The sequence below is a fragment of the Aythya ferina genome, assembly GCF_964211825.1.
Source record: "Aythya ferina genome assembly, chromosome: 15".
NCBI classification, from domain to species: Eukaryota; Metazoa; Chordata; class Aves; order Anseriformes; family Anatidae; genus Aythya; species Aythya ferina.
Genome location: NC_140314.1, coordinates 13,190,117 through 13,215,617, shown reverse-complemented (window position 1 = coordinate 13,215,617; position 25,501 = coordinate 13,190,117). Strand labels below are relative to the sequence as shown.

Genomic DNA, 25,501 nt, shown 5'->3' with positions numbered 1-25,501 from the left:
CGCCGCCATCTTGCTCTCTGCCCCCCCCCCGCGGGGGCTGCCGGGAGGGAGGCAGGCGGGCAGGGCGGCGATAGGCCCGCCCCCGTCACGTGCCGCTCCCCCCCGAGGCGTGACCGCGGGCGCGGCGCTGATTGGTTGCGGGGCGCGGCGCGCGGCTTTGTGACGCCGGCCGGCTTCTGCGCGAGGCAGCGCCCCCCGCGCCTGTGACGTAGGAGCGGGGCCGGCGGCGGTAGCGACGGTGAGCGGGGAGCGGGGGGCTCCGGGGCGGCTCCGTGAGGCGCAGCCCTGAGGCGCTGCCTGGGCCCGGGCTCGGCCCTGCTCGGCGCTGGGGTCCTGGTGCTGCGGCTGCGGTCGGGTAACGGGGCTGGGAACGGGGCCGGGCCCGGGACGCGGCGCGGAGCTGGGCCGCGGGGAGCGGGGCGGGCGGCGCTGAGGTGGAGCTGGGGGTGGGGGGGGCTGCGAGGAGGCTGTGAGGGGCTGCGCTGCCCTTCCCTTCCCCTGGCCCTGACCCCGCTTTGCCCCCTCAGAGCCCTGCGGTGTTGTGGCGGTCCCAGCCTTTGGCTCTCCCAGTTTCTCCCGGTTCGTGCTGCCCCTTCCTGCCCCGCTGGTGGACTCCCGATGTGTGTGTGCAGCTGGGGCACGGCCGGGCCGCTGCCATGGGAACGACGCCCTGAGAGGTGCTGAGGGGCGGCCGGAGCCATGACGGAGCCCCACAGGGTGCCCTTCACCACGCTGCACGGCCCGCTGAGCGGCAGCTTCCTGAAGAAGCCCAGGAAGGACGACTCGGAGCAGCCCCAGGATGCGGAGCAGCAGCCGACGTCTGTGCGGATCACGCTGACTCTCTTCGAGCCGGACCACAAGCGCTGTCCGGAGTTCTTCTACCCGGATCTCGTCAAGAATTTCCGAGCGAAAGGCAAGGGTGGCTCTGCAGGAGAAAAGGTGAGTGTCTACACGGCCTGTGGCGAAGCTGAGGTTGTATCTGAAGGCTTTGTGGACTTTCGCGGTGTTCTTCTCTCAATGCTGCTGTCAGAGGTGGTGGTGTGTTACCTGTGGGGTGCTGAGAGCTGAAATGACAGCTCAGCGGTCAGACACCATGCAGGACATGGAGCTGGGATCCAGCTATGGGATCCTGTTGTCAGACAGCTGTCGTGTTCCTCTCTCTGCACTGGCTCTGCACATCAGAAAGCTGATGTGCTGGCAGCAGAGTGTGGCGTGTTGTGCTGGTTGGGTTTGAGGTTGCTTGGTTGATCTAAAGTGGTTTTGGTACCTGGTTACTGGAAGCTAAGGGTATCTTACAAAAAGCATCAAAAAGAGGGATATTTCCGCAGCACGGGGCTGTCTCCTTTCTGGGGACTTGGCTTTACTGCACATGAATGCTTTCCCTGCGGCGCTCGGCATCCATTCCCGTTTGATGGCCATGGTGCTCTCAGGTGCTGCCTGACAGCTCTGCTTGCCCCCTGGGGGTCATTTCTCAGGTGCAGTGGAATGCAAACATCCAACAGCACCCAGCAGTTCTGTGTTATGGACGTTTTTCTGCGTTGTGTAGTTATGAAGAAAACCTTGCTTTTTCCACTGACGTGGGGGAGTTGTGGTTTCCTCAGTCTTCCAGCACTGTCACTGCCACTTCTGGCAGCAGCGTGGTGATGCTCAGGAGAGTTGATTGGGCTCTGCTCGTTTTCGCTGCTGCTATTCAGTTCTGGCTGGCAGTCAGTTGAGGGTTTGTGCTGTTTTCCTGAGAGACAGGAGAAGCAGAGACAGGTACAGGACTAATTGAGAGGGCACCCAAAATACGGAGACTGCAGTGAGGTCCTGAATGCTTGTGGGTGTCATAGGCACAGCCAGGAACTGCAGAAATCTCATCCCGTAAAGAACGGGGTAAGGACAAGCTCCTCTCATTTCTGCCTGCTAAAGCTCATTTGTGTGAGCTTGAGAGCGGGTGGGAGAGGGAAGGGAGATGCCCCCAGGTCTGTTTGTTGGTTGGTGAACGGCAGTAATTAAATAAAGAAAAACAAACAGAGGGATTTACACAGAATCTGGAGATGAGTGGCAGGGTACTGTCTTGTCATCCTCTCCTTTCTTTCTGTGAAAGCCCAAGTTGAGAGAAGAGACCCTTAGTTACGCTTTCGTGGGTTATCGTTTTCTCCGAGAAACTTGCTTTTTCTTTTCTTGTCTGGTAGAGTTTGGTGTGCTTGTTTCTAGGTGCCTTATTCTGAGGAGAACCTTCTGAGGGTACTGTACTGAAGGCTGATTGCTCTGAGCTTTTGCCTGCGTGTTCTAGTCGTGATGCTTTTAATGCACGTCTAATGGGTTTGGGTGGCAGGGTGACAGGCTGGATTCTGATGGTTTTGTCTCTCTTTCTGCAGAGGAAGGACCCTGCTGATCCCTTCAATGATGATGAAAAGGAGAGGCATAAAGCAGAGGCTCTTGCTAGGAAGTTTGAAGAAAAATATGTACGTTCCTCTTCTTTATATTATGCTATCCCTTCGGGTGGGTAACGCTGTTCAGTTCTTGGCCAAAATTGCTTTAACAGAAATCAGCAGTCGCTAGCTCTTACGTTCCTGTCTTTGTGCAGTCTGTTAGTGTGGCTGGAGCATGCTGTGTGCGTGCTCGCTGCTCGTAGCGCAGAGTTTGCCTGGCTCTGCAGCAGGTATGAAGAACTGTCAGCCTCTGTGCTGGCAGAGAGCTTCCAGGGGAGCAGACCCAAAGTAACAAAGTCTGCTGGCACAAAGCTGGCTTCTGTGTTGGGCCAGCATTTTGTTTCGTTTGGATGCACTGTTTTTGATATTTGTGATACGGCCTAAAACTTAATTGTATCCTTAGATTAGAGCGTGAAGTGGGTCAGCGCTGGTTTAGTAACAGAGCTCGTTCTCTTTTCTAAACTGGAGAGAATGTCAGTCTGCTGTAGCAGGGCTGTCCCCGCGGTGATTAGAACAGCAGATGAGCATACCATCCATCTCTTATTGTTTAGGGTGGCAAGAGACGTAGAAAGGACCGTATTCAGGACTTGATTGATATGGGGTATGGATACGACGAATCCGACTCCTTCATTGATAATTCGGAAGCAGTGAGTACTCGGGCAGGTGTGGGGGTGGTGAAACAGCGGCCTGGGGGGCTGGGCGGGCACCTGGGAGAACATGAGCTCAGTGCGAGCAGGGAGTGTGCCAGGGCTGGGTAACGAGGACTCCTGGGGCAACTGCATGACAGGAGAACGCTAGTTAGCTTGGGTGTCTGCAGCCTGACCTGCTCCTCGGGGGGCACAAGTCCCACTCCATCCTCCAAGCAGCTCAAGTACAGAACAAAAGAGATTCTGTGAACACAAGTTTACAGTGCCAATAGATTGTTCTCTCTTACTTCCAGTACGATGAGCTTGTTCCGGCTTCTCTGACTACAAAATACGGCGGGTTCTACATCAACTCAGGAACGCTGCAGTTTCGGCAAGCATCTGACTCTGAAGACGACTATGTTAAAGAGAAAAAGAAGAAATCTCCCAAGGTCAGCAGGCCAGCTTTCTAGGAGTATTCCCTCTGGTAGAGCTCAGTGGGTTTGCTGCATGAAGAGCGTTCTCTTTCAAAGCAGAGAGAGACCTGTGAATTGGTGTGGACAGAATAGGCAGGGAGCTGCAGCCTCATAGATGAGCATTTCATAATCACCTTCTGTCCACATATTTGATGGTAAAATGAAGCTTGTCTGGCGTGCATGAGGCTACTGGTGGAGTTTCCTGGTTCCCAGAGCAGAAATGATGGCGGCCTCTCGGCACCCCAGAGGGGCTTGTCGCTGGGGGAATGATGAGACACTTTGGATTTCTCATCTGAGGGGTGCTGGGGGCTTCCCTGGAAAACCAGTGCTTCTGTGCTGTGGCGGTGTCGTTTAGAAACAGCAAGGCTTTCACAGGGCTGGAAGGGGAGACGGGGAGCGCTTGAGATCCCTTCACCTTTCTTGACAGGATCTCTAGCATAAGAGCTGGGTGCACTGTGAAATGTTGAAGATGGAATGTGCCAGAACTGTGTTGATTTGTGTATTTGGTTTGGGTTACTGTGTGTGGTGAGGAAGGAGCTGTTCTCACCCTACTGGCAAAGGGCCCAAAGACTGGGGCTGCTGCTCCAATCCCATGAGCAGGAGACACTCTGATTCTGACTCGGTTTTAATCCTTTCCAGAAACGGAAATTGAAAGATGGAGGTGAAAAAATGAAGAAGAAGAAGAAAGACGATTCTTATGACAAGGAAAAGAAATCAAAAAAGTCCAAGTTCCCAAAAGCCGGGTAAGGAGGAACAGGGAACACTTGCTGCCTGACATTTTGCTTTGGGGTTACAGGTGGTGTTTGTTGCACTGCAGCAGCACGTGTTGTTTGGGGGTGGCTTGGCTGTGAGCTGTTCAGCCGATGGGTGAGCTGCTGGTGCTTCACGCGTCAGGAGAAGGCAGCTCCTGGCTGGAAGGAGCACGGCTCCACAACGGGACTGTCAGAGCAAAGGGGCACGGAGCTGAAGGGCTCTGCTTTCTTGGAGCTCAGGTTGGGCACTGCTGGTGGGAACAGATGTGGGAGAGCGCTGGGGGTAATGAATATGGGGACCAAGTTGAGAAAGGAAAGGCAGGAAGGAAGTGTGTGAGCTCAGAGCTGTGTGAGTGTCAGGCCGGCATGGAGAGAGGTCAGAAGGCCGTGGATGGCAAGAGCAGGAAGGAAAGTTGTCTGCTGCAGCTATTGCTGGCCAATAGTTTGTACTCCTGCCCAGAGTATTTCTTGGATGAGGGATTAGATTTTCTGTAGTTTCTCTCCTTGGGGGCTATAAACCTGAGTGGTGTTTCTCATCTCGAGGAGTGTGACTGTTCTGCTGGTCTGTACTTGTTCAGGTCTGCCTGGCCTCTTTGTTTCAATTTATGTCTGCTGCCTTTGTGTCTTCTGCTACATTTTCCTCCTATTTTTTTTCCTTCTTCCCGTAACTGTTCTTTTGGATTCCCTTCTTCCTGCACGGATTTGCTTTCTGGCAGCACCAAACCATGTCTGACACAGCAGTCAGTGTACGATTCCCTAATTAGGAACAAGGGAAGGGAATTTGCTGCCCTATTTCAAGCACAGACAAGCTTCAAGCTGCTGTCACACTCCTGCTTTGGTTCCTCTGCACTAGTTGTTTGTGCGTTTCCAATTCATCCTTTCTAGAACAGTGCACATGGCTAAATAAGAACATGACCAGCTGGGGAAGTTCTGAGCTCCATCAGCTCTGCAGTGAGAGGGGGCTCGTTCATCAGTGAGTCTTGTGCTGAGGCATTCCTGTCCCTGGTATCAGCGCTGCTGCATGTCGTGAGCCCGTTGCATGAATCTTTGTTTCCCTTCAAATTCAGGTTGCACAGTTGAGAAGAGTTTTACTTTGGGATCTGTAGAGTGGGGGTAATGGATGGAGAGAGTGGTTTGCAGCCCTGAAGCAGCTGTGTGCCTTAAACATGGAACACAGAGCTTGAAACTACTGTCAAATTGAGAGGCAGGGAAGTGTGCAGAACAGCAGCGGTACACACATCCCGAGTCCCCAGCTAGTTTCCGACTACTGTTTCCTCCCCTACAGCATAATGTGCTTGAGGGCAGTTACATTAAACAGCATAAATCTTTGTTCCCTAATTATTGTTTCATAGATGATAGTGACTAAATCTGATACAGGAGTTGAGACTAGTGCATTCGGAAAGCTTAACAGGTTACAGATGAGGAACTGAAAATTAAGTCTGATGAAACTGGCTAAGTGAACACCTGGTGGATAAGTTACTGAAGAAGAGAGATGTGACGGAATGCATGAAAATGCTTTGTCCTGTTGGGCACGTGATACCCAGTGAGGCTTCAGGCCTCCAGTCTTATCCTTAACTCTTAGGTATGGCCTGAAGAGGAAATAGTTTATTTTTCCTGGTGTAATCGGTGAAGGGCTAAGACTTCCCAAAGCATTGGTGCATGTGGCTGAACTGGGATGAAAGTATCCTTGTCTGTTTCTCTTGATCTTATTTATTTCTCTCTTAATTTCTTCTCCTCTTCCCTTCTTTGTTTGCAGCTTTACAGCATTAAATGCAAGTAAGGAGAAGAAGAAGAAGAAATACTCCGGAGCTCTCAGCGTCAAGGAGATGCTGAAGAAGTTTCAGAAAGAGAAGGAAGCTCAGAAGAAAAAAGACGAGGAACAGAAGGCGGTGACTCCACCAGCAGAGCCTCCAACCCCAAGAGAGGCAGAGGCAATGCCTGACCCCTTGCTGTCGCTCTTCGGCCACGCCAGTGACAGCGACCTCCTGCAGGCAGCCACGGCCATGGACTCCTTGACTGACCTCGACCTGGAGCGGCTCTTCAGCGAGTCCCCCGAGGGAAGTCCCTTTCACGACGTGGAGGACGGGAGCGATCCTGCTGGGACAGGCTTAGAGCAGGATTTCAAGCAGCCGCCCTCCCTCCCGGAAGGACTGCCAGCCCCTTTGGAGAAACGCATCAAGGAGCTGGCTCAGGTACAGCACGTGGCCACCTGGCTGCTGGCAGGGGGCAGCTCTGCTGGGTTCTGCACCCAGGCTCAGAGCACGCCCCGGTGGGGCCAGGCAGGAGCCCAGCTTTCTGTCACTCGGTTTGCTTTTATGGCCAAGGCGCTTTCCTGAACGCCGGTGTGTCAGACAGAGGCAAAGCGCTGGTCCTCAGCCTTGGTGTAGTCTGAGTTCACCGCGCTCAGGATTCCAGCTGTCACTGTGGTTTCTTTACCTCCCTTGGTTAAGTATGGGTTGATGCAATAGTTCCAAAGGTTAACGTGAATGGACTTAAAACGTGAACCAATGGGGCTGAGGGATAAATCCCACCGTTATGTGCTGTGATGAGCAGGGCAGCATTTCTGAAGGGGCGTGCAGAGTTCCCTGTGTAAAATGGGTGCAGCTGGAAAGCGTTACCTGCTGTGCAGTGTAAGGACAGCCCTGCAGAGGGGGCTGGAGGATTTGCTAAAACTCTTTTTCCCTATAATGCAAATGGATGCCTTCGGTGAGGCACCGGTACTGCTGGCAGCTCGTGGGCTGGTCTCCTTGCTGACAGTCTGGGTTCTTTCCCCTTCTTTAACTTCCCAGCGTTGCAGCACTGCTGAGGGAGTGGAATGCATTAAGAAGGGTGAGCATCTTTGCCTGTAGCTCCTCTTGCAGCTGGACTTCTGTGGGACCACCCATCTTCTCCAAAAATGCCGTAACCTGCCTCGGAAAGCAGTTCTGGAGGAGCGGGGAGTGTTAGGAGCTGGTCGGGGATCCCTCTGCTGGCATGCCAGAGAAGTACACTTCCTGACTGGGGGGTTCTCTGGCTGTCACCATCAGCCTGTCAACAAATGCCAACCTGTTTGGTTCCTGCTGTTAGGCTTCCTTATAAATATTGATTTTAAGCCCTAAACAGTACTCGTAGAGCTCTGCAGTGTTCTGCCATCTGGTGCAGATCGATTTAGAGTGCCTGTTACTGAAGCATCTCTTGCTTAATAACTCCTGTTACTGAAGATTAGCTTCTGTTAAAGATAACTGGTCTGCTGAGAAATTTTAAGCGTGTAGAGTGGTGACGAGCGGGCAGAAGAGAAGTAGGAATTGAAGTAAGTATTGGCACTGCTGATGCAAAGAATGGGCTCTTTGTGGATGTTGCTACTTGCTAGTTGTGCTGTTAACGGGAGACACTGAAACAGCTGCTTCTGAACTCCATTTGACTCAAGGGAGATTATTGCAGAGGCTTCTGTGATACCAAGTTAATGATTACGTTGCTGCAGGATGGGGTGATAGCAGGCTGTCCCCAGAGCTTCCTGCTGCTGTGTCTCGTTGCTGGACCCTGTTAAGAGGGCGAGCACAAAAGGCAAGAAGTGACAAACTGAAGCCTGTGGGTCAGTCAGGACTTTGGGACGTGAACTCTGTTGGGGGTGGGAGTGGAGAGGTGCCACAGCTCTGCCTGAGAGCCTGCTGCTTCCATCCTGTCAGGTGGGAGCACCTCAGGGGTTAACCAGAGCCTCCAGGCGTTTCCTCTTCTGCTTCAACTGGTTTGATTTTAACCCTCCCCTTCCTAAAGGAACTTTCAGGTTGAGGGTTGCCTTTTTAGCATTGCGCCTTCTCCTTTGATATCGCCAGCTTCCTGTGACCTGACAGAGATTGCTGCAGGAATGTACGTGCCTTCTGGGCATAATTTCATTGCTTACCAGCCTGACTATGGAAGCGTTAAATCAGGGGATTTCAAAATCACGCCTGTCTCTCCTGGTTCCCTTTCCCATGCAAGGGATCAGTAACTTGATGCGTTTTGTTGTGGCGAACCCCAGTTTTGTTTACATCAGTTCTCCTGCAGTCAACAGGCTGAAAGCTCCGTGACAACTTTCTGCCATCTCATTCATCTCCTGGAATTATTTTCCCGCTGGACATATTTTTCATGGGTGTGATTTTTTGGGCAATGCTGTGTGTGCTGCAGTCATAGCTCAGGAAGCTTCCCGAACAGGATTTTTTTTAGTTTCCATGGTGTTGATAGGAACTAACATTTCCCCTTTGGCTACTAGTCTTTCCGTTGGTTTCTTGGCTTGGTGTCCACACTGATCTAGAAAGCCTGGTGATGAGTGTCCCCGCCCCTCGTTAAATGTGACCAGGATGATCTTTCTTGTTCCAGGGACAAGCCCTGTGCTCGTATTACTTAATCTAACAGCTCCAGGGAGAAGTTAAAAACCCTGTCCTAAATCCATCCCTTCTTCCCATGGGAATTATGCCAAGGAAGCTGGCTGCCACCAAGCAGTCTCCTTCGCCCTGTTCAGTGGAGGAATGCTCACTGCGTTGTGCCAGCCCCCCTGTATCCAACGCCAGCACATCCAGACAGGAGAATCCAGAAGGGGAGGGTGCGTGGGCAGGCCTGGCTGCACCAGCTCAGGTGGTGGAGCTGGGCTTGAACTGAAGAGGCCTAAGTGGAAAGGACACAACCTCCCAGCACTCTGTCCCCTGGGGCAGCTGTTAGTCCACCTCCAGCAGGGAGCTGGTGCAGAGTTCAGTGAAATAAAGCTGGCCTGTTCTGTAGTGGTTTTGAAGTAGTTTAAAAAACCATTTGATTGTTTGTGCCTGTCTGTATCTGTATGCGAAACGATGATGACTTGGTGGTGTTTGCTATTTTCCAGGCTGCCAGAGCTGCAGAAGGAGAAGGCAAACAGCGATTCTTCACTCAGGATATCAACAACATCATACTGGAGTAAGTGCTGCCAGGGCAGAGGAGTGGGGCTGGTGTGGGGAAAGGAGAGTGTCTGGAGAGCATCACTTTCCGGTAAAGTCAGGAGCAGGTTTAACAGGAGGTGCGGGGGTGTCCTCCTACAGGCCTTCCACACAGAGCATGCCTAAGATAACATGAATGTCTCCGAGGAATGGCTTTGTCGAAATGTGTGTACTTAAGGTAGAAGAAGATGGCGGGATATATCTCTGTAGCTCTCATTCTCAAGATAATGCTTGATATTTGTGCACTTTTTTTCACTTGACTTATGATTGCAGCATGATACAAGAACAGTAAACCTCCTCCTGTCAGAGATGTCAGGCATATTCTTTGCTGTTTGTGCTGTATGGAATATTTTTAAACTGGAATAAGGCTGCTGTGTTCCACTGGCATTCTGTGCAAACTGGAGGAACTCTATTACTGCTCCTATCTTGGTAGAACTGTAGCATGCCAGGGCAGCTTCACACAGCTGTTGACAATGGCTTCATTCTTCTTCAAGTGCCTGCAGAAGATGGAGGAATGCATACAGCTTTGTGATCATCTCAGTGTAATGCTTAAACAGAGGCTTTAATTTTCGTTAAGGTTTATCAAGACATTTGGAGGGAATTGCTGGAAGGAATTTTCTGAGTCTGTTTGCTTCTCCTTTCAAGTGGTGATTATCACCTTTTAGCATTCCAGTGCTGACTGCACAAACACTCCTAATCTGGTTTAAGCCTGATAATTTCAGCTGTTTTCAGAAGTGATTTAAAAGAATTTGTGTAACTTGGCAGTAGAATCAGTTAGGAGTTTTTACACTGGAAACTGATGCTTAGAGGTGGCTTAAAAAGCTAGTTTGTTATGTATAACTGCATAGATGGGTTTGACATGTACTGACCTGTCTAGCCTGTTCACTGGGAAGTAAGTTCAAGCCCGAGGGATAAAGTTTGATTCTATATTATCCAGAGGTAGACCACAGTAGTGTCTGACAGAAGCAGTGTGTGCTTTCATTGTCTGATGCTCCCACTCCTCAGCTGCCAAGATGAAATGCAGAATAAATGAGATTGCTGACGTATTTTGTTGCTTTTTAAGATACTCTGAAGCTACAATGAAAGGCATAGCTTGGGATAAAGGGCTTGAGCCCATTGATTCTAAAATGTAATGAACTGTCGTGTAATTTGGCTTGTACTTTCTCCCTCTCTCCCTGCCTTCAGCTTCCCACCTTGCACCACAATTGCATTTTAGTTGCTTAGAGGACCCGTGCCAGGTCCCTGGTTAACGTTGTGTTTGTCTTGTTCTTCAGCATAGAGCTGCAGACCCGGGAGCTGAACAGCCAGATCCGCTCCGGGGTGTACGCCCACCTGGCTGCATTCTTACCTTGCAGTAAGGACACTCTAGTCAAGCGTGCCCGTAAGCTTTATCTCTACGAGCAGGTGAGTGAATCTGGCAGCACAGCCTTGTCTCACGTGCATGTTACCCTGATCTCCAGAGCAGAATTGTTCTGTGTAATGTGCTGTTGTCCTCCATGTGAGCATGCTTCAGGCTCCACGGCTGGTGGTGTGGGTTCCAAACTGGCAAGGTCTTGTCCTGCTGGCTTGAGTGTCGTGGCTGAAACACAGCGCAGAACCTCAGTCTGCTTTGTGATGTGCTCTAGGGTGGCCGACTGAAGGAGCCCCTGCAGAAGCTAAAAGAAGCCATTGGTCGAGTCATGCCAGAGCAGATGACTAAGTACCAAGAGGAATGCCAAGCCCATACTCAGGCCAAATTTGCCAAGTAAGCTCACTGTTTGCTTGTTAAGCATCTGTAGCTTTCCTCGGCAGGTTCCCTGGGACCTGTAGGCTGCTCTCATGAAGTTTACCACCTGTTTTCGTTCTCTATTCAAGAATTGCTGATGGGCATTAATTGGCCTAATTAAGCTTTTTGTCTTCTCTGCACTATCTATACTGATGCCACCTACAGCAGCATTGATGGGATCAGAACTTGGCTGAAGTGTTTCATTTCTGCCTGGGCCTGTTTATAGAAAGATGGCAGCCTGAGCACAGTCAGGCTGGATCAGACCTGTGGTCTCTACTACATAGTACTGGGAAGTTTCTCAACATGGAGCATGAAGCTCGGCTTGCACCATAAGCCAGATTTTTAGGCCCTTTTCTGGGAGTTTGTTATCATTGGCTAGCAAGACCTCTGAACAGTCTTGTTCAGAGATTTATCCTGGTTTTGAATTAGCCAGGACAATGACTTCCACACTGTTCTCATCTCTGTTTTAGAATGCTGGAAGAGGAAAAGGACAAAGAGCGAGATCGAGTTTGCTCTGATGATGACGACGATGAAGAAAAGGGAGGAAAACGCGTTATGGGACCACGAAAGAAATTTCAATGGAATAATGAAATCAGGTTTGCATAACTTAGATATTAAGGCAACCTGTGACTTGCTTCACTTCCAGCTGCGCAGAATAATGCATTTTAATATTTGTATCTTGGTTTCAGAGGAGCAGCACTAACGGCTTCTAGTAATAGTCACCTTGGAGGTTTGTGGAAACCACTATTGCGGTTACTAAATCTCAACTTTAAACACATCCCAAAACTAACCCATTTTCAGGTACAGGCCAGCTCCGAGAGAAGCACTAAGCCTCTGTGCGGGGGCCAAAAAGAGGGACAGATCTTTTGGGAAAAGAAGTAACTTGGTTGAATTGCTGAAATCCTACTGACTAGACTCTTAAACAATATTAGATTTCTGGCTGTGTAAACAGTTAAAGCTTACGGGGATTGCTGCCCCTGCCACCCAAGGGTCTGACAAAGAACAGAGTGCTGGATGAAGGGGAGAGTGACAAAGGATAAAATAAGAATCAATCCTGTAGTCATTTTCATCTTATTCCGTAACAAATTGGGGTGCTGCTCCATAAAAGATTCATTTAGAACAAAGAGGGCTTCACTTTCTGCCTTCTCATTGCTCTCAGCAGAAACTTCTGCAGAGGGGTTTGGATCTGCAGCTGTTAAATGACACCTGTAATGCTGTCACTCGTTTACCACCTCTGCTGTTTGAAGATACTAAAGTGGGAAGGTGTAGTATAAGGCTTTTTTCCTCTGGTACATCTGTCTGTGTGCACACCTACAGAGAAATGTGCCATTCCCTGCCTCTTTCTTCCAGAGGCAGTTCAGGGTTAGCTTTATTAGCAAGGTGTTTGGAATGCCCGGACTCGAATCCTGTGCTCAGCTGGCTACGGTCTGATCCAGAATACTTGTGCAAAGCCAGGCACATCTTAGCATATTCATCTAGCCCTGGATAAGCAGAATGACCTCCATCTGGGGAAAGTTAATCCAAGTAACTGTATTTGAAATCTTCCTGTTCTTCAGGGAGCTGCTTTGCCACTTGGTGAAGATTAAGTTGGATGGTTATGAGCTTGACAAGAATAAGGCTCAGTCTCTGGAGGATTATGTGAAGACCTTCCTAGATGGAGAGGTGAAGCCCCTTTGGCCAAAAGGCTGGATGCAGGCCAGGTGAGCAAGAATCATGTTGTACTCCAGGGATTCCTTATCATAAGGGACCTCTGAAGGTGGTTAGTCCTACCCCTGTTCAAAGAAGGTCAAAAGTTTCAAAGCTTCAAAGTTAGGTCAGATTGCTCAGGGCTGCGTCCTATTGAGTTTTGAAAGTCTCCATGGATGGAGATTACAACAGCATCTCTGGGCCACTGTTCTGATACTTCACTCTTCATGAATCTCTTCTCCTTGTTTCTAATCGGAATTCCCCTTGCTGTGCTGAACCGACTGTTCCCTCTTTGCTTTTACTGAGTGCCTCTGAGAAAGGTGCCTCCGTCTTCTTTGTGGCTCCCTGTCCCCAAAGCTCTTTAGGTAGTAGATTCCATTAGATCCCTCCTTGGTCTTTGCGTTATCCAGGCTGAGCAAACCCAGTTCCCTCAACCTCTCCTTGTATGTCACGTGTTCCTCAGCCATCTCAGTGGCTCTGGACTGTCTCCAGTTTGTCAACATCTTTCTTGTATTGTGGGGACCCCGAAACTGGACACTGTATCCAGGTGTAACCTCACAAGTGCTAAACAGAGGAGAATAAGCACTTGAACTGTTGGCTGTGCTCTTGCTCCCAGTATTTAGGTAGCTTTCAGCAGTACACCCGTGCAGCAGTGGCTTGTTCTGCTTGTCTGCAAGGATCCCAGGTCCTTTTCTGCAAGGCTGCTGCATTGCCAGTTGTCCCCAAGCCTGCGTGGCTGCTTGGGGTTATTCCATCCCAGCTGCAGGACTCTGCGTTTGTCTTTGTCGAGCTTCACAAGGTGGTGTTGGCCCCTTTCTCCAGCCTGTCGAGGTCCCTGTGAATGGCAACCGTGCCCTCCAATGCCTCCCACCCTGTTTTCGTGTCGCCCTCAGGCTTACTGTGAGTACAGTCTGCTGTTGTCCAGGCTGTTAGCGACGCTGTTGAGTGGTCTTGGCCCCAGCATTGACCTCTGGTGGATGTCCCTGGGTGTGACAAGTCTCAAGTTAGAACGGGCACTGAGGTGAGGTGGACTGGCCAGTGGTTTCTTGAATCGGTATGACGAGATCTTTTCAGACCCTTGGGGAATTCTCCCCTAGACCTTCCCAAAAGAAAGCAAAGCAGAAAGCTTTAGCGACTTTGGGACTTTCAGGAGACCATCAGAGTCAACAGAGTAAGTAGGAATTGGGTGTGGTTTTCTTTACCCCATCCCGTGTCTTCGCTGCTGTTTCCTGCTCTTTCATGCCCTCCATCATCCATGCCATTGAGCCAGCGATTGCAGAGAGCCATGCAAATTGCAGAGTCGTTCTGCTGGGACTGTCATCAGCTTCTGGCCTGCTTCGTTTTGCTCACTGGCTTTAAAACAAGCACAGTCCAACTGCTGGAATCTCTTATCTTAAACAGCTGGATGGGTCTTCTTTCTCTGCTGAATTTGCTTTTTGGGTTTCATGGGTACCAGCTCTTAAGAGCAGTAAGTGTGAGAAGCAAATTACAGCTCCATTTGGAAGAATCCATAGCCATTTACTGCAGTTGCATGTGCACATGAAGTACAGCATTGTGCATGTTTGTGGTGTGTCGCTCAGCGCGGGAGCTGAACGATGGCATTAGGAGCTGGGTGCAGACTCCTTAGGTAATGAAGATATTGCCAGCTTGGGGTCCAGGCTTGGCAAGCTTAAAAATCTCTTTTTTTGAATTAAAAAAAAAAAAAAAGTAAAATAAAAATCTTTTCCCTGGAGCTGTAGGTAAAACTGTTCTTAAGCGTATTTGTGTTCCCCCAAGACTCGGTGTAGAGAGCCCTCCAGTGAAGCTGACCACAGAATGACTGAAGAGAAGTGGTTTTCCTGGTTGCTTTCCAGTGGCTAAAGGACAATGGTTTCTGCTCCTGGGACTTTGTGGTTTAAAGACAGAAGCTAGTCTGCTATCCAGGCAGAAATGGAGGGGAGGGTTTGGCAACATTAAGAGAATTATAAACGCTTTTCTGGATTAATCAGCTTGGTTTGCTGTCACTGTGAGCACAGAAGTTCATCTTCAAGAGGAGCCTGAAGATGGACAGAGTAGCAACTTTGTGTACGAGTTCAGAGTGGCCCTGCCATGGTTCTGTTTTGCTGGTTAGCACTAAAAGGTGACAAATAGAATATAAGGTTAAAATACGTGTGCTTTAAGATAAAAAGGATGACAAAAGTCTGTATATTCAGTATGTTAATAGTCTGCCAGGAAAGCATGTTCCACGTGTTGGTACTGATGGGGTATTCATAAGCTTCTCACCCTGACATCTAAGAAAGCAGCTGAGTGGCAGCTGTTTTAGGAGAAATAGTGCTTGTGTAAGATTCTGGTTTACTTAGCTTCAGTAGTAAAGGCTTTTGGATTCTATTTATTGGTCGTGGCTAGACAATTGCTACGGAAATGGCTGTGCTAATTTAAGAAGTCACCTCCACTGTTTGCTGGGGATGCCAAGGCAACAGCAGTGTGAAGGCTTCTCATCCATATCGCTGTACGTGAGGCAGGGAAAGGAAACCTTTCTCCCTTGAAGTTGGTGAAGAGCTCTTGGATGATCTGCCAGCTCTTGGATAATCTCTGGCAGCAGTAACACCCAGCTTGAACGCTTGTACTGCCTCTCCAGCTGGCTGTCAGCTTTTTAGGCTGGCAGAGCTTTTTCCTTAGTTATTCTCCAATGCCCGCCTTAACGGCCTTCCAGCGCCTACAAGCATAGCTCCCCCCAGAGGGAATTGAGCGGGGGTATTCAAAAGGATTTTCCTGGAAAGCAGATGAATATTTGTTTACTCTCTATGGTTTTAATTTCACTAAGTCCCCTGCTGTACTGTGCAGCTCTGTCTCCAGTGATCCCAGCTGCTCTACTGGGTCTTGCTGGATATCACTTCTCATTGCTCTCTTCCCTTCTTAGGACACTGTTTAAGGAGAGCAGGCGTGTACACGGACACCTCACATCAGTCCTGTGAGTATCGCGCAGCATTCCTGTAGAGTGATAACTGGTGAACTCCACTCCCTGGGGCCTGGGTGGATCATGCAGGAGCACCTGAACTCACTTGGCTCCCATCAAATAGTTTGGCGCTGCTTCATCTGGGGAGGTCTAGGGAGAGTAGTTGTTTGTGTGTGACATCTCCCAACAACAGCCTTCCTGAGGTGCTTGAGCCTTAGAGTAGGCTCAAGGATAAGAGCTTTGAAGCCAGGTTGCCTCCTGGCCTTGTTCACCAGACTGGAGTCGGGCCTCTGTGCTAGGCCTTGGGAGGCAGATCAAGGTAAAAAGGAGCGTGCTGCCAGCACTGTGATTATTGCTACCTGTTCAGTCAGTCGTCCCTGGATTCTGGATTCCCTCTTTCTTGTTGCCTGGTTGAAGGAGGGATATGATGAGCTCAAGCTAGTAAAGGTGGGAGAAACAGGCTTATGGGTGGCAAATCAAGAGAGCCATCGGAATCCAGCTGGGCAGGTGCTTTAATGCCAAAGGGTCTCATGGATCTTGCTGGCAGTCTATAACAGACGATGGTACGGAGTTAGGTTGATGTCTGTTTGACAGACGGTCCTGTTCTTGGCACTGGATGAATGAGGGGAAGTATGAGAAAGACTATGAAATAGTGTAGTCATCCTTCCCTCAGCCCTGTCATTCCAGCTGTTCAGGGATGTCTTGTACCAGAGACTGCATCTGACCAGACCAAATGATCTATTTTCCATGAATTTGGCAGATGCTTTTGCATCCTTGACTTCTTCTGGGAACCAAAAAGAAATGTGTAGCTTTTTTCCAAAATAGCCTGTGTATCAGTTTCTCTCTGGGTACTGGTATAGTGGTGGGCTCCAGTAGTAGCTCCTGGCCCTGCCGCTGGTGCAGGATGTGTCTGTTGAGTGCTTTCACTGCTCCTTTACCATTTCAGAGACTCTGCTCCGCTCCCTAATTCATTCCCCTGTGTGGGAGTTGGGGCTTCCTAGAGCAGCAACAAATGTCATATGGTTTTGAATCCTAGCAACCCGAGATGCTGCCTCTGTTCTTTGCAAAAGGCTCAGTGGATCGTCATTAACAGGGCCCAAGTGTGCTCCCTAATAGGATGCTTCCCTGCAGGCATTCAGTGAGCCCCTGTTTCTTTTCTCTCCCTCAAAACAGGACGAAGAAAAAAGTTATCGCGCCTACCAAGGTGAAGGTGAAGGTGAGTTCTGCGTTTTCTGGTCCTCATGGTTCCCAGTAGTCGAGTGACTGCCCTCTCAGATCCTGTTTTAAGCCGTGTATCTATGCATCAGGTGTAAGGAAGTTGTATTCTTAAACAGCACTAGTCTGCGCTGGGCGTGAGGAAAAACTGGAACAGCAGCTAGAGTTGATGGCAGCAGGAGTACCAGTCGGGAGGGAGGTGGGGGACCAGCAGGCACAGTTACTGTGCCTTTCGTCCCAAAGGTACTGCACCTTCCATCCCAAAATCAGGAACCTTTCCTTCCCTTTTCAGCCGTAAACCCTGCCTCTGTTTTGACTCTGCTTTCTGTTGTCGTATTGTTCCAGGAACCCTCCTGTAAACCAGATAAAAAGATCTCTATTTCTGTTCCTTCAATGCACTCAAGCAACACCTTATCTTTGTCATCAGAGTGCCAGGCAGGAGGTCTGGGCATCAGCGCCCAGACCAGAGAACTCCTGTCCCTTGGGGCAACCCAAGCAGCCAGCAGCACTGGTACTCCTGCTGCCTTCATGGATGACTCCTTGGATGAAGACTTAATTCATAATCCTACTACCTCCCTTGAAGCAGTCTCTAAAGAACTGGCTGCGCTTAACAGCAGAGCGGGAGGGAGCCCTGACTTTACTCTTTCTGGAGCTCCAAAAGCTCCTCCGGAGAAGATCCCAACTCTTGCGTCGTCAGAGGAGAAGAGGACATTTCCAAAAGCCAGCCCTGCCCCTACATCATCCCCTGCTGGCTCTCTCCAGTCTCCTCTAAATTTCCTGGCTGAACAGGCCCTGGCATTGGGCCAAACCTCTCAAGACAAAAAGACAGAAAACTCTAATTACAAAGAACTCTCTTGCCAAGCCTCACCCAGCAAAATCCTTTCAGACATACACCAGGCTAAACAGAAACATCACGGCCTGGTCCGACCAAGCCATGGGCCTCAGACCTCCACCCCAGTGCCGGGCGCTCAGGTGAAGGTCTTTCACTCAAGCACCCAGCCACAGAAAACTTTCACCTCCCCGGCTCCATTCGTCAAACTGCAGAATCCCAAGTCCTCCTCCCCATTGCCCCAACGCTCTCTCCTCCAGCAGGTCAAATCATCAACCAAAGCTCAGAGCTTCCATTCCTCTGCCTCCCCAGGCAGTGCCCAAAACTCCAGCAGTTCCCACAAAAGCCCAGGCTCATCCTCATCGTCTCTCAGTTATACAGGAAAGCACTCAAGTGGCTCTAGTTCTTCAGGACAATCTTACAAATCACCCTTTGTTTCTGGTTCCCTCTCGAAGCATGGGGCTTCTTCCAGCAGCTCCTCATCAGGAGCATCTGCAAACCAGGGCTGCTCCTCGGGGAGCTTGCTGCCCGCTGTGCAGGCCCCTTCCTCAAGCCAGGCGTCCAGCCGCCCGTCCCCGAGCTCCTCAGTGAAGAAGACGTCTGTTTCGCAGAAGCTGACTCTGGTGGCGCCTCCTGGAGGTTCAAATGGAGATTCTAGTGGGGGCACTCAAGGAGTGGCCAAATTGCTGACCTCCTCCCTAAAGCCAGCTGTTGTCAGCAGCACCGCATCTTCTACCTCTGTGCCGGTAAGCAAGAACGTGCTGACCTAGCCTAATGTCAGGAAGGAAAGGCACTGCGCTGCGTCAGGCTGCCTCCTAACCTGAGACCTGAATTGGGGACTTCAAAAGAAGTTCCTGGAAGTCTTGAATGATTCTGTGGACCGTGGCTGCTTAGGTTAGGAAGACCTGGCCTTTGCCATGGGTCTGTGATCCAGAATTCAAGCTCTTATTTTCAGCTTAAAGTAACAGCTAATCAGAATGCACTGGTACCTTCCAGGCAGCAGATTTTGGACAGGCTGCGTAGTGTTCTTGGCCTGACACAGTGAGTTATGGGGACAGTAACGTTCCTGTTTAGGCCAGGAGGAAGTGCAGTAAAGCAAATTGCCATGAGAGCTAAAGCCATTGCGTGAACTAAAATTATAATTACCAATTTGTTTTTAATTAGGTCTGCTAATTTGACCTTACTTAAATTATCACAAGTGATTTTATTATTATGGACACTTTTTACTACTGATGTATAGAATAAACAGCCTACAGTGCTGGGCTATAAACTCACAGTGCCTGCCCAGCTATTTTCGTCTACTTTCTGTTGCTCCCCAGTTACCCCCACAAGCAGTGAAGCGATGTTTGGGTCTGACAGTTCAGTGGGATATGTTGTCTTTGGAAAGACTCCCGGGGTGCCTATACAAACTTGTATTGTTCAGCCACTGCATTTAATGATGTGCAGGCCTTGTTTCTCATCTGCAGACACTCCTAATGTAGTTGCATTAATTTGTTGTCAGCTGCTCGTGTCTGCATTCTGTTGTGGCACGTGGAAGGAGGAGAGCAGTTCGATGGATATGTTTAAATGGGCCTCAAAGCCACGTACTCTGCCTGTTGGAGGCATAGCTCCAGAGTAAGGGAACAGCAGGCTCAAATCCAATATGGTCACATGCAGAAGACAATAGCATCCAGCAGCTGGATTTTTAGTGTCCTGGATGCCTCTAGGTGACCTCGAGAATTGGCAGCTCTCGGGCCCCGGCTGTGAAGATGCTTCTTGCAAATATAAATGTTGACATGCCTTGGTTTTCCCCCTCCTGACTGACCTTTTCTGTTGCTTTTCAGAAAGGAACTAGTGGAGCTGTGCTGCTAACGAGTTCTTCCTCCTTAAGTGTACTGTCTCCATCCTACAAGTCCAACAATCCAAAGCTGCCAGCTGCCCTGAGCTCCACCCCTTTAGGTATTATCTCTCCTATTCATACCTTCCCTCTTCATGTCATCTCCTTCACTTCAGACTCCTCCCCGAAAGCAGGAGTATCAAAGGATGCAATAGTTACAGGACCTGCTCCAGGAACTTTCCACCATGGCCTTGGCCACAGTGAGTGTACTGCTCATGCATGTGTGTTACTTGTGCCTGTGCTGTCCAGTAACAAGAAAAGCAGTGCTGTGCTGTGTTAACCCATTGCAGACGAACTCACCTCTCTTGCTGTTGCTTCGTGCTGTAGTTCATCCATTTATATCTCTAGCAGTTGCATTTGGAGAACCTTGGGCACATCCTCACATCCTTGTAGCTAGCCCAGAAGTCTCAACAGCTGGAAACTAAGCTATAGGCTCTAACGGCTGCAGCTCCTCTGCTCATTTCTGTCTTTGATGTGTATTTGTTCTTTTTTTCCCCTCTCCTTTCTTTGTTTTTCTCTCTAGGTCTTCTAGCTGGCTTGCACTCCAGCCCCCACCATGCAGCGCCACTCCCACATTCTGCCCTGTCCACTCATTTACCGCAAAGTCTGCCAGGTAACTTGTCAGACGCTCTTGTTTGTCTTCTGCGCCGTGAGTCATCCTGCATCTCAGCAGGAGGACTTCAGGGGTGAAAGCAAAGTTGTTGCCCTCATTGTCTGACCGGTGTGGTCGTTGCTGAGACCTCCGGCCTCCCCACGGTACAAAGCTAGGCGTAGCCCTCCGTGTCCTTTACTGTGTTGTCAGCCAGTGCAAGCTCGTGTGCTTCCAAAACGAGGAGCCCTCAGTGCTTAGAGTAAGTGTTGGTTCCTGGAGGTGCTTGGCTTTGCTGCTTGTGTCGTGGTAAAGGATTGTTCTGCTAGGATTAAAGCTCTGCCTCTTTATGCACAGTCTGCCAGGACTGCCCAGAATTGAATATTCTGGCTCTGTGGAGTTTTGTCACTGGTGACCTATATAAAATGTGTCAGACCAGAATGTCCTGCATCTGTGCACTGAGCTAATTGCCTACATCTCCCTCACAGGTTTGTAGTGTGAATGCAGACTGCTTCACTTGGTGGTGATGTGATTTTGCAACTGAGCCTGCTCCTGCCCCAGTTTGATGCCCGCAGAGCTAATGCATAAAAGAGATTTCCAAAGAACACCTCTGCTCGTAAATGGGGTCCTGCCTGCTGGGTGCTGGTGGGCTGTGAGTGTGAAACAGGGCAGTGCTGTAGTAGAAGGAGAGAAGGAAGGGCAGTAAGTTCAGCATTCCAATAATTGAAGTGTAGGGCTACCAGATTGGGCTTGTCTGTTTGGGGAGTTGCTTATGCTGTTGGTAGTTGCTACAGTTATTTTGGCTTTATTGATCAAGTATTTGTTGGCTCTTCAGTGCCGTTCAGCATCACTGGCTTAGTACCTACTGCTGTTGCGGTTGTGTTATTGGGCAGCGTGAGTCTGGTCAGGGAGAGGATGTGCCACTGTAATGCCGCGGCCCTGAGGCATTGTGGATAAACTCCTGGAGGCAACGCGGTCTCCTGGCGCTTGGCTGTTGAGGACAGCGTGTGCTGGCTGGAGAAAGAGGAGACTGCTGTGTATTGGGTAAAGTTCAAAGAGTTATCTCCTTTGCTTCTCTTGCTGAAACTTGTCTGATGTGACTTGTTCCATCTCTCCACCATGGTGGAGCAGAAGAAGCAGCCACCAGCAGCAATCGCTGGTGTGAGGGACTTCTTCCTGGTTGTGAACTTAGTTTCAGGAGAGTGAGATGATTGATTTCTGTTTGAAACAGGGTTGTGAAATGTTTTCTGTGTCAGTTGGGAGGTGTTCCCTGCCTCATTATTTGAGGGAATTTAGAGTGGTTACTTCCCTGTTGCTTATAGGGCTCAAAACAAAAGAATTTTTTGATGGACTGCTGCTCTTAGGCAGGGCTTAGGGCCAAGAGAGCTGCAAGCACGCAGTGTGACTAGGAATAAGTGGGGACAAACCGACCATTGAGACAGCTTCTGCAGGGACCTGCTTCCTCACCTGGTGTTTTCACATAAATGTTGAGGACTGAGATTAGTGCTGTCCCTTCGGGCAATATTACCAACCGTGGTGCTTCGCAGAAGATCAAAGTAGATGTTTAAGTGGCCACCATGGTCTTAAGACATATTACAGGGCTGTATCGCTCTGAAAGCTGCAAGGACGCGGGTGTGATGCGAGGTAGCTACAAATGCAAGCAAGTGTTGATGTCTTATGTGACCGCTTGTACCAGCATTCATCAAAAAGCCTTTGAGCAGGGAGCATCCAACGTGTGCTTGTGTGGTGTCGCTGCTGCGTTTGCTGCTGGAGGTGCCTGCGTGCTGGTGCTGTGGCAATGGTTCCGACTGCTTGCTTTAGGAATACCTGTGCTGGGACTGAGATCTTGCATGGAATGAGCTGTCCTTGTCCTGGAGAAGAAGCTGTTGCTGCTCTGCTTGGTGCTACGGCTGCTTGACTGCACATCTCAGTACACCCATTTGTTCACCATAGTCTGACGGTAGTTTTAATTGCTCCTGGAGAACTTCTTATACCTTAAACTTCCTTACTTTTTTTCTGTTCACTGCATTTTCTCATTTCCCCTCACATCTGCTCCTTTCTCTTACTCCAGTGGTTAGATTCCTGTGACTCCTGTTACTATCAATGGGTACCTAAGGCCTTCATTACAACGGCAAAGGTCTACTAATGGTTAAATTTCAAATCAACTTCAGATGCTAGGTGGCAAGTACCCTGTAATTGTAGTTCCCTAGATGTTAGACACAGTAGCGTGGCTTTTAGAGAAAGGCATAGACTGCCGGGAGAGTCAGCACAGCAATCTGAATCTGTGCTGTGGTGCTTTTGCTGGGAGGCTGTAGGAGGCCTTGGTGCTTCCTGTGACTCTTGCTTAGGTGCAGAGGAAGGGCTGCTCCCAGGCTGCAGATATCTCCACACACCATTCTCCCACCCCTTGATTCTTTGGGCTGCAAAGGGAAAGTCGATCTCTCCGTGCAGAGATCTTGCCACCCTGGCTGCACGCAGCTCCACGGAGCTGATGCTGAAACCCCTTCCCACTTGGTTTTATTTTCTTGCAGATGCTTCTCAGCTTCACAGCAAAGGGTCCAACGCACAGCAACGGAAGTTGTGACGTCTGCGAGGAGGGGAGCTAGAGCACACATAGGATCAAACCCAGAGGACCAGGTCATGGATACCGGCTGCGTCTTTTTCTCGTGACAACTGGAGAGACTAAACTGCAATGAGGAGCTCACTGGTGTGTTTGCTCAGAGGCTTTCAGAGCTAGCTCAGAGGCTTTCAGAGCAAAGCCCCACACCAAGGGCTACCTTGAGCCATGTCCTAATGAGAGAAGCACTTGTAGCACTGTTTTATTGCTGCTGCCCTTCACGCATTCCCTGGCACTGGCACGAAGCTAGAACACGCAGGGGAACTCGGGTGGCTCGGCTTTCCTGCAGGAAGTCCGGTGCTGGTGGATTCCACCCACCTGTGTCTGCGTCTGCCAAGTACCTCCAAGTCCAGTTACCTCCTTGGTCTCCCAGTGGAGGGTATGAAAGGTGCTTCTTTCTTCTGCTTTGGATTTACTTGGATAATTCTAGCGCTGCCAGTGCTTTCTGAAGACATTTGACTTGACTTTTCAATTGTACTATAAAGCTGTGCTACAGTTAATTGGAAGACTTAACGTTTCCTGTGTGGTGAATCTGATGAACCACCTGATGTTCCCCTCTAGAGGAGAATGAGGACTCTCAAAAGAGACATTTCTAGATGCACTCATGGACATTAAGATTTCTACATATTTTGGTTTTTGGATTTTTTTCCTCCAAAGGGATGCTTTTTTCCTGCTCAGTTTTATCTTCATTGCCATCGAATGCATTGGATTGAATGGGACACTTCTCAGCATGTCACATGTATAGGAAGACATAATTCCAGTGCCTTTTATGGTGGAGCAAGAATGGACTAGTAACACACATTTCAGCCCTATTTTGTGTGCTCCTCAACCCTTTTTTAATCATTCTGTATTTAAGATGTATTCTGTTCTATTTAATAGAGCTTTTTATGGTTGCACATCAAAAAAAGCTGCACTGTCTGGACTCCAATGGTGTCTTGGTGACTGCAAACACAGTACCAAATCCAGCAAGAGCACCAGTTCTTATCCGAGTTTGTGCAAGCGGGTTCCAGACCCTCCCCTAAAGCCATTCTTTCCTAGGGTCGTCAGTTATGATCTCTTTGGTGGGCAGAGGGAATGATCTAGATTAACCAAGGTCACTACTATTCAAACGAATCCCAGAGAACAACATTGCTCTCCTTGATGATTTCTGCACTAGAATCATGTGCTTGTCACAGCTGCAGGAATGGGGACCATCTGGAGTTGGGGTGTGTCATTTTTATTACTATTTTTTAAATCTTTTTAACTCTTAGACCTAAATATTTCTCCCCTGAGCACACCCTTTCAAACTGTGCGTAGCTAAAGGCGGGCTGTGGTTCCAAGTGAGCTTTATGGCTTTTGGTTTTCTGCTCTCCCCAGTCTCTTTTCTCAGGCCCCTATAGCCACATCTGAGACATGCAGTAGTGGCACTGATCTGCATAAACTTTACTGGTATTTCAAGCGAAAGCTTGCAGCCTTCCTCCCTGGGCTTTGGGGAAGGATGCTGACACTGAGTATACCAGCAAATACCTGCTTTTATTTTCCCCATTTCTGGTAAGATCCATGACAGACTGTTCTCAATTTGAGCTGATGAGTCATTTCCCAAGATCAGCGCGTTGCTTGTATTTAAAAAAAAAAAAAAAAAAATGCAGCTCAGAATCAAAATTTGTTTACAGAAAATACCTAGGTTGTAGCAAAAGAGCCAAAGACAGAACTTGTGTTACTAAAACTAAGCACAGCAGTTACTGATGGTCTCCGATCAGCGGATGTCGCACGGTTTCCGTTGAAGGCCTAATCCTGAGAGGTGCCTTGCACCTTCAGCTTCCCATGGTATCTGGAAGAGCACGCAAACGCCTGGCAGGGTAGGGACTCAGCGAGTGACCCGAGGTACTGGTTCTACTCCCTCTCTTTGCTTTCACTTGAATGCTTCTGCTGGGAGGCACCCATGTGCGTGGCCAGAGCAGAATGCCCTCGTTCTAGGAATTTAGCGAAGCCTCTTGCCTCAGGGAAATGTTTATTTGGTGGAAATTCTGTGGGATATTTTTTCTTTACATGCTATAATGAATGAGTGAATGGTATTGAGCAGAGTCGCAGCAAGGCAGAACCACGCAGAGACCTGACAGCTGATGGGGAGCCAGGAGTCCGGCACCTCTGCCTTGACGGGGCAACTTGCAGCACTTCGCGACAGTGTGGGGCGACGAGGCTCCCATGGCACTTACTTAGTATGGCAGTTCCTTTTGGGTGTAAGAGCTGCGGTTTACTATTATATTTTTTTGTGTGTGTTGGGACTGTCTTGCTGAAGATGGTGGGGGTGGTATGAAAACTGTTAATCTTGTACAGAGCAACTGAATAAATTGTTTCAAAGTTTCCAAAATGCTCTTTTTTCCATCTCCTTCCCTCTGGTTTCATGATTTTGTTTTCAAGAATTTGTGTCTTAGCTTGGGTGATCATCTCCTGATCATCTGTTTCGAGTGCCTAATGAATTAATTACCTTTTTAGCTAACATCTTTTTGTAAGCAAACTACAGCTCCGTTTGTAGCCACTGTGGTGGTAGAACTGGGCCCTCTCATTTGGTGGCTTTGAAGTTGACATCTGCTGGAGCAACGATGTGATCCTGCATGGTCCTTTCATTCACAGAGGTAAAATAATTGTGTTAATCCCCACAGCCAAGATGGGTCCGCAGTGAATGTGCTTGCTGCTGTTTTGTTGATGGCAGAGTTTGCTGGGGCTCAGGTACTGAGCTCTGGGGGGACTTACCGCAAGCAAGCGCATTGCATGAGGACTACAGGCTGAGACTTGGGCAGAGCTGGACGTGAGCATGGT

The 25,501-nt window shown here is 49.4% G+C and overlaps 1 protein-coding gene across 9 annotated transcripts; it reads left to right on the top strand.

Annotated features, from left to right (window-relative positions):
• The first annotated feature begins 219 nt into the window (after window positions 1-219).
• Window positions 220-25,052, top strand: UBN1 (ubinuclein 1). Of its 9 annotated transcripts, XM_084537485.1 has the most exons (19): window positions 265-355; window positions 528-939; window positions 2,364-2,450; window positions 2,969-3,064; window positions 3,358-3,492; window positions 4,156-4,259; window positions 6,025-6,460; window positions 9,100-9,170; window positions 10,465-10,594; window positions 10,816-10,934; window positions 11,426-11,551; window positions 12,512-12,655; window positions 15,541-15,591; window positions 16,750-16,792; window positions 17,137-18,366; window positions 19,444-19,558; window positions 19,631-19,696; window positions 20,020-20,109; window positions 22,617-25,052. In XM_084537485.1, exons 2-19 carry the CDS (start codon window positions 700-702, stop codon window positions 22,667-22,669), a joined length of 3,336 nt encoding a protein of 1,111 aa, XP_084393611.1. In that variant the 5' UTR covers window positions 265-355; window positions 528-699; the 3' UTR covers window positions 22,670-25,052. The 9 variants fall into 9 exon arrangements, with proteins under 9 accessions (XP_084393609.1, XP_084393611.1, XP_084393613.1 ...); XM_084537483.1 differs by lacking the exon at window positions 265-355 and adding an exon at window positions 220-238 and having other exon boundaries at window positions 19,444-19,696; XM_084537487.1 differs by lacking the exon at window positions 19,631-19,696.
• Window positions 25,053-25,501: the final 449 nt, after the last annotated feature.

What these genes read in the sequence shown, in the direction of transcription:
- UBN1 (XM_084537483.1), top strand. Translation starts at nt 700, where the DNA reads ATGACGGAGCCCCACAGGGTGCCCTTCACCACGCTGCACGGCCCGCTG. An exon ending in GCATCAAGGAGCTGGCTCAG is followed by an intron (nt 6,461 to 9,099) that starts GTACAGCACGTG and finishes GCTATTTTCCAG; the next exon opens with GCTGCCAGAGCTGCAGAAGG. An exon ending in AGCTTTATCTCTACGAGCAG is followed by an intron (nt 10,595 to 10,815) that starts GTGAGTGAATCT and finishes GATGTGCTCTAG; the next exon opens with GGTGGCCGACTGAAGGAGCC.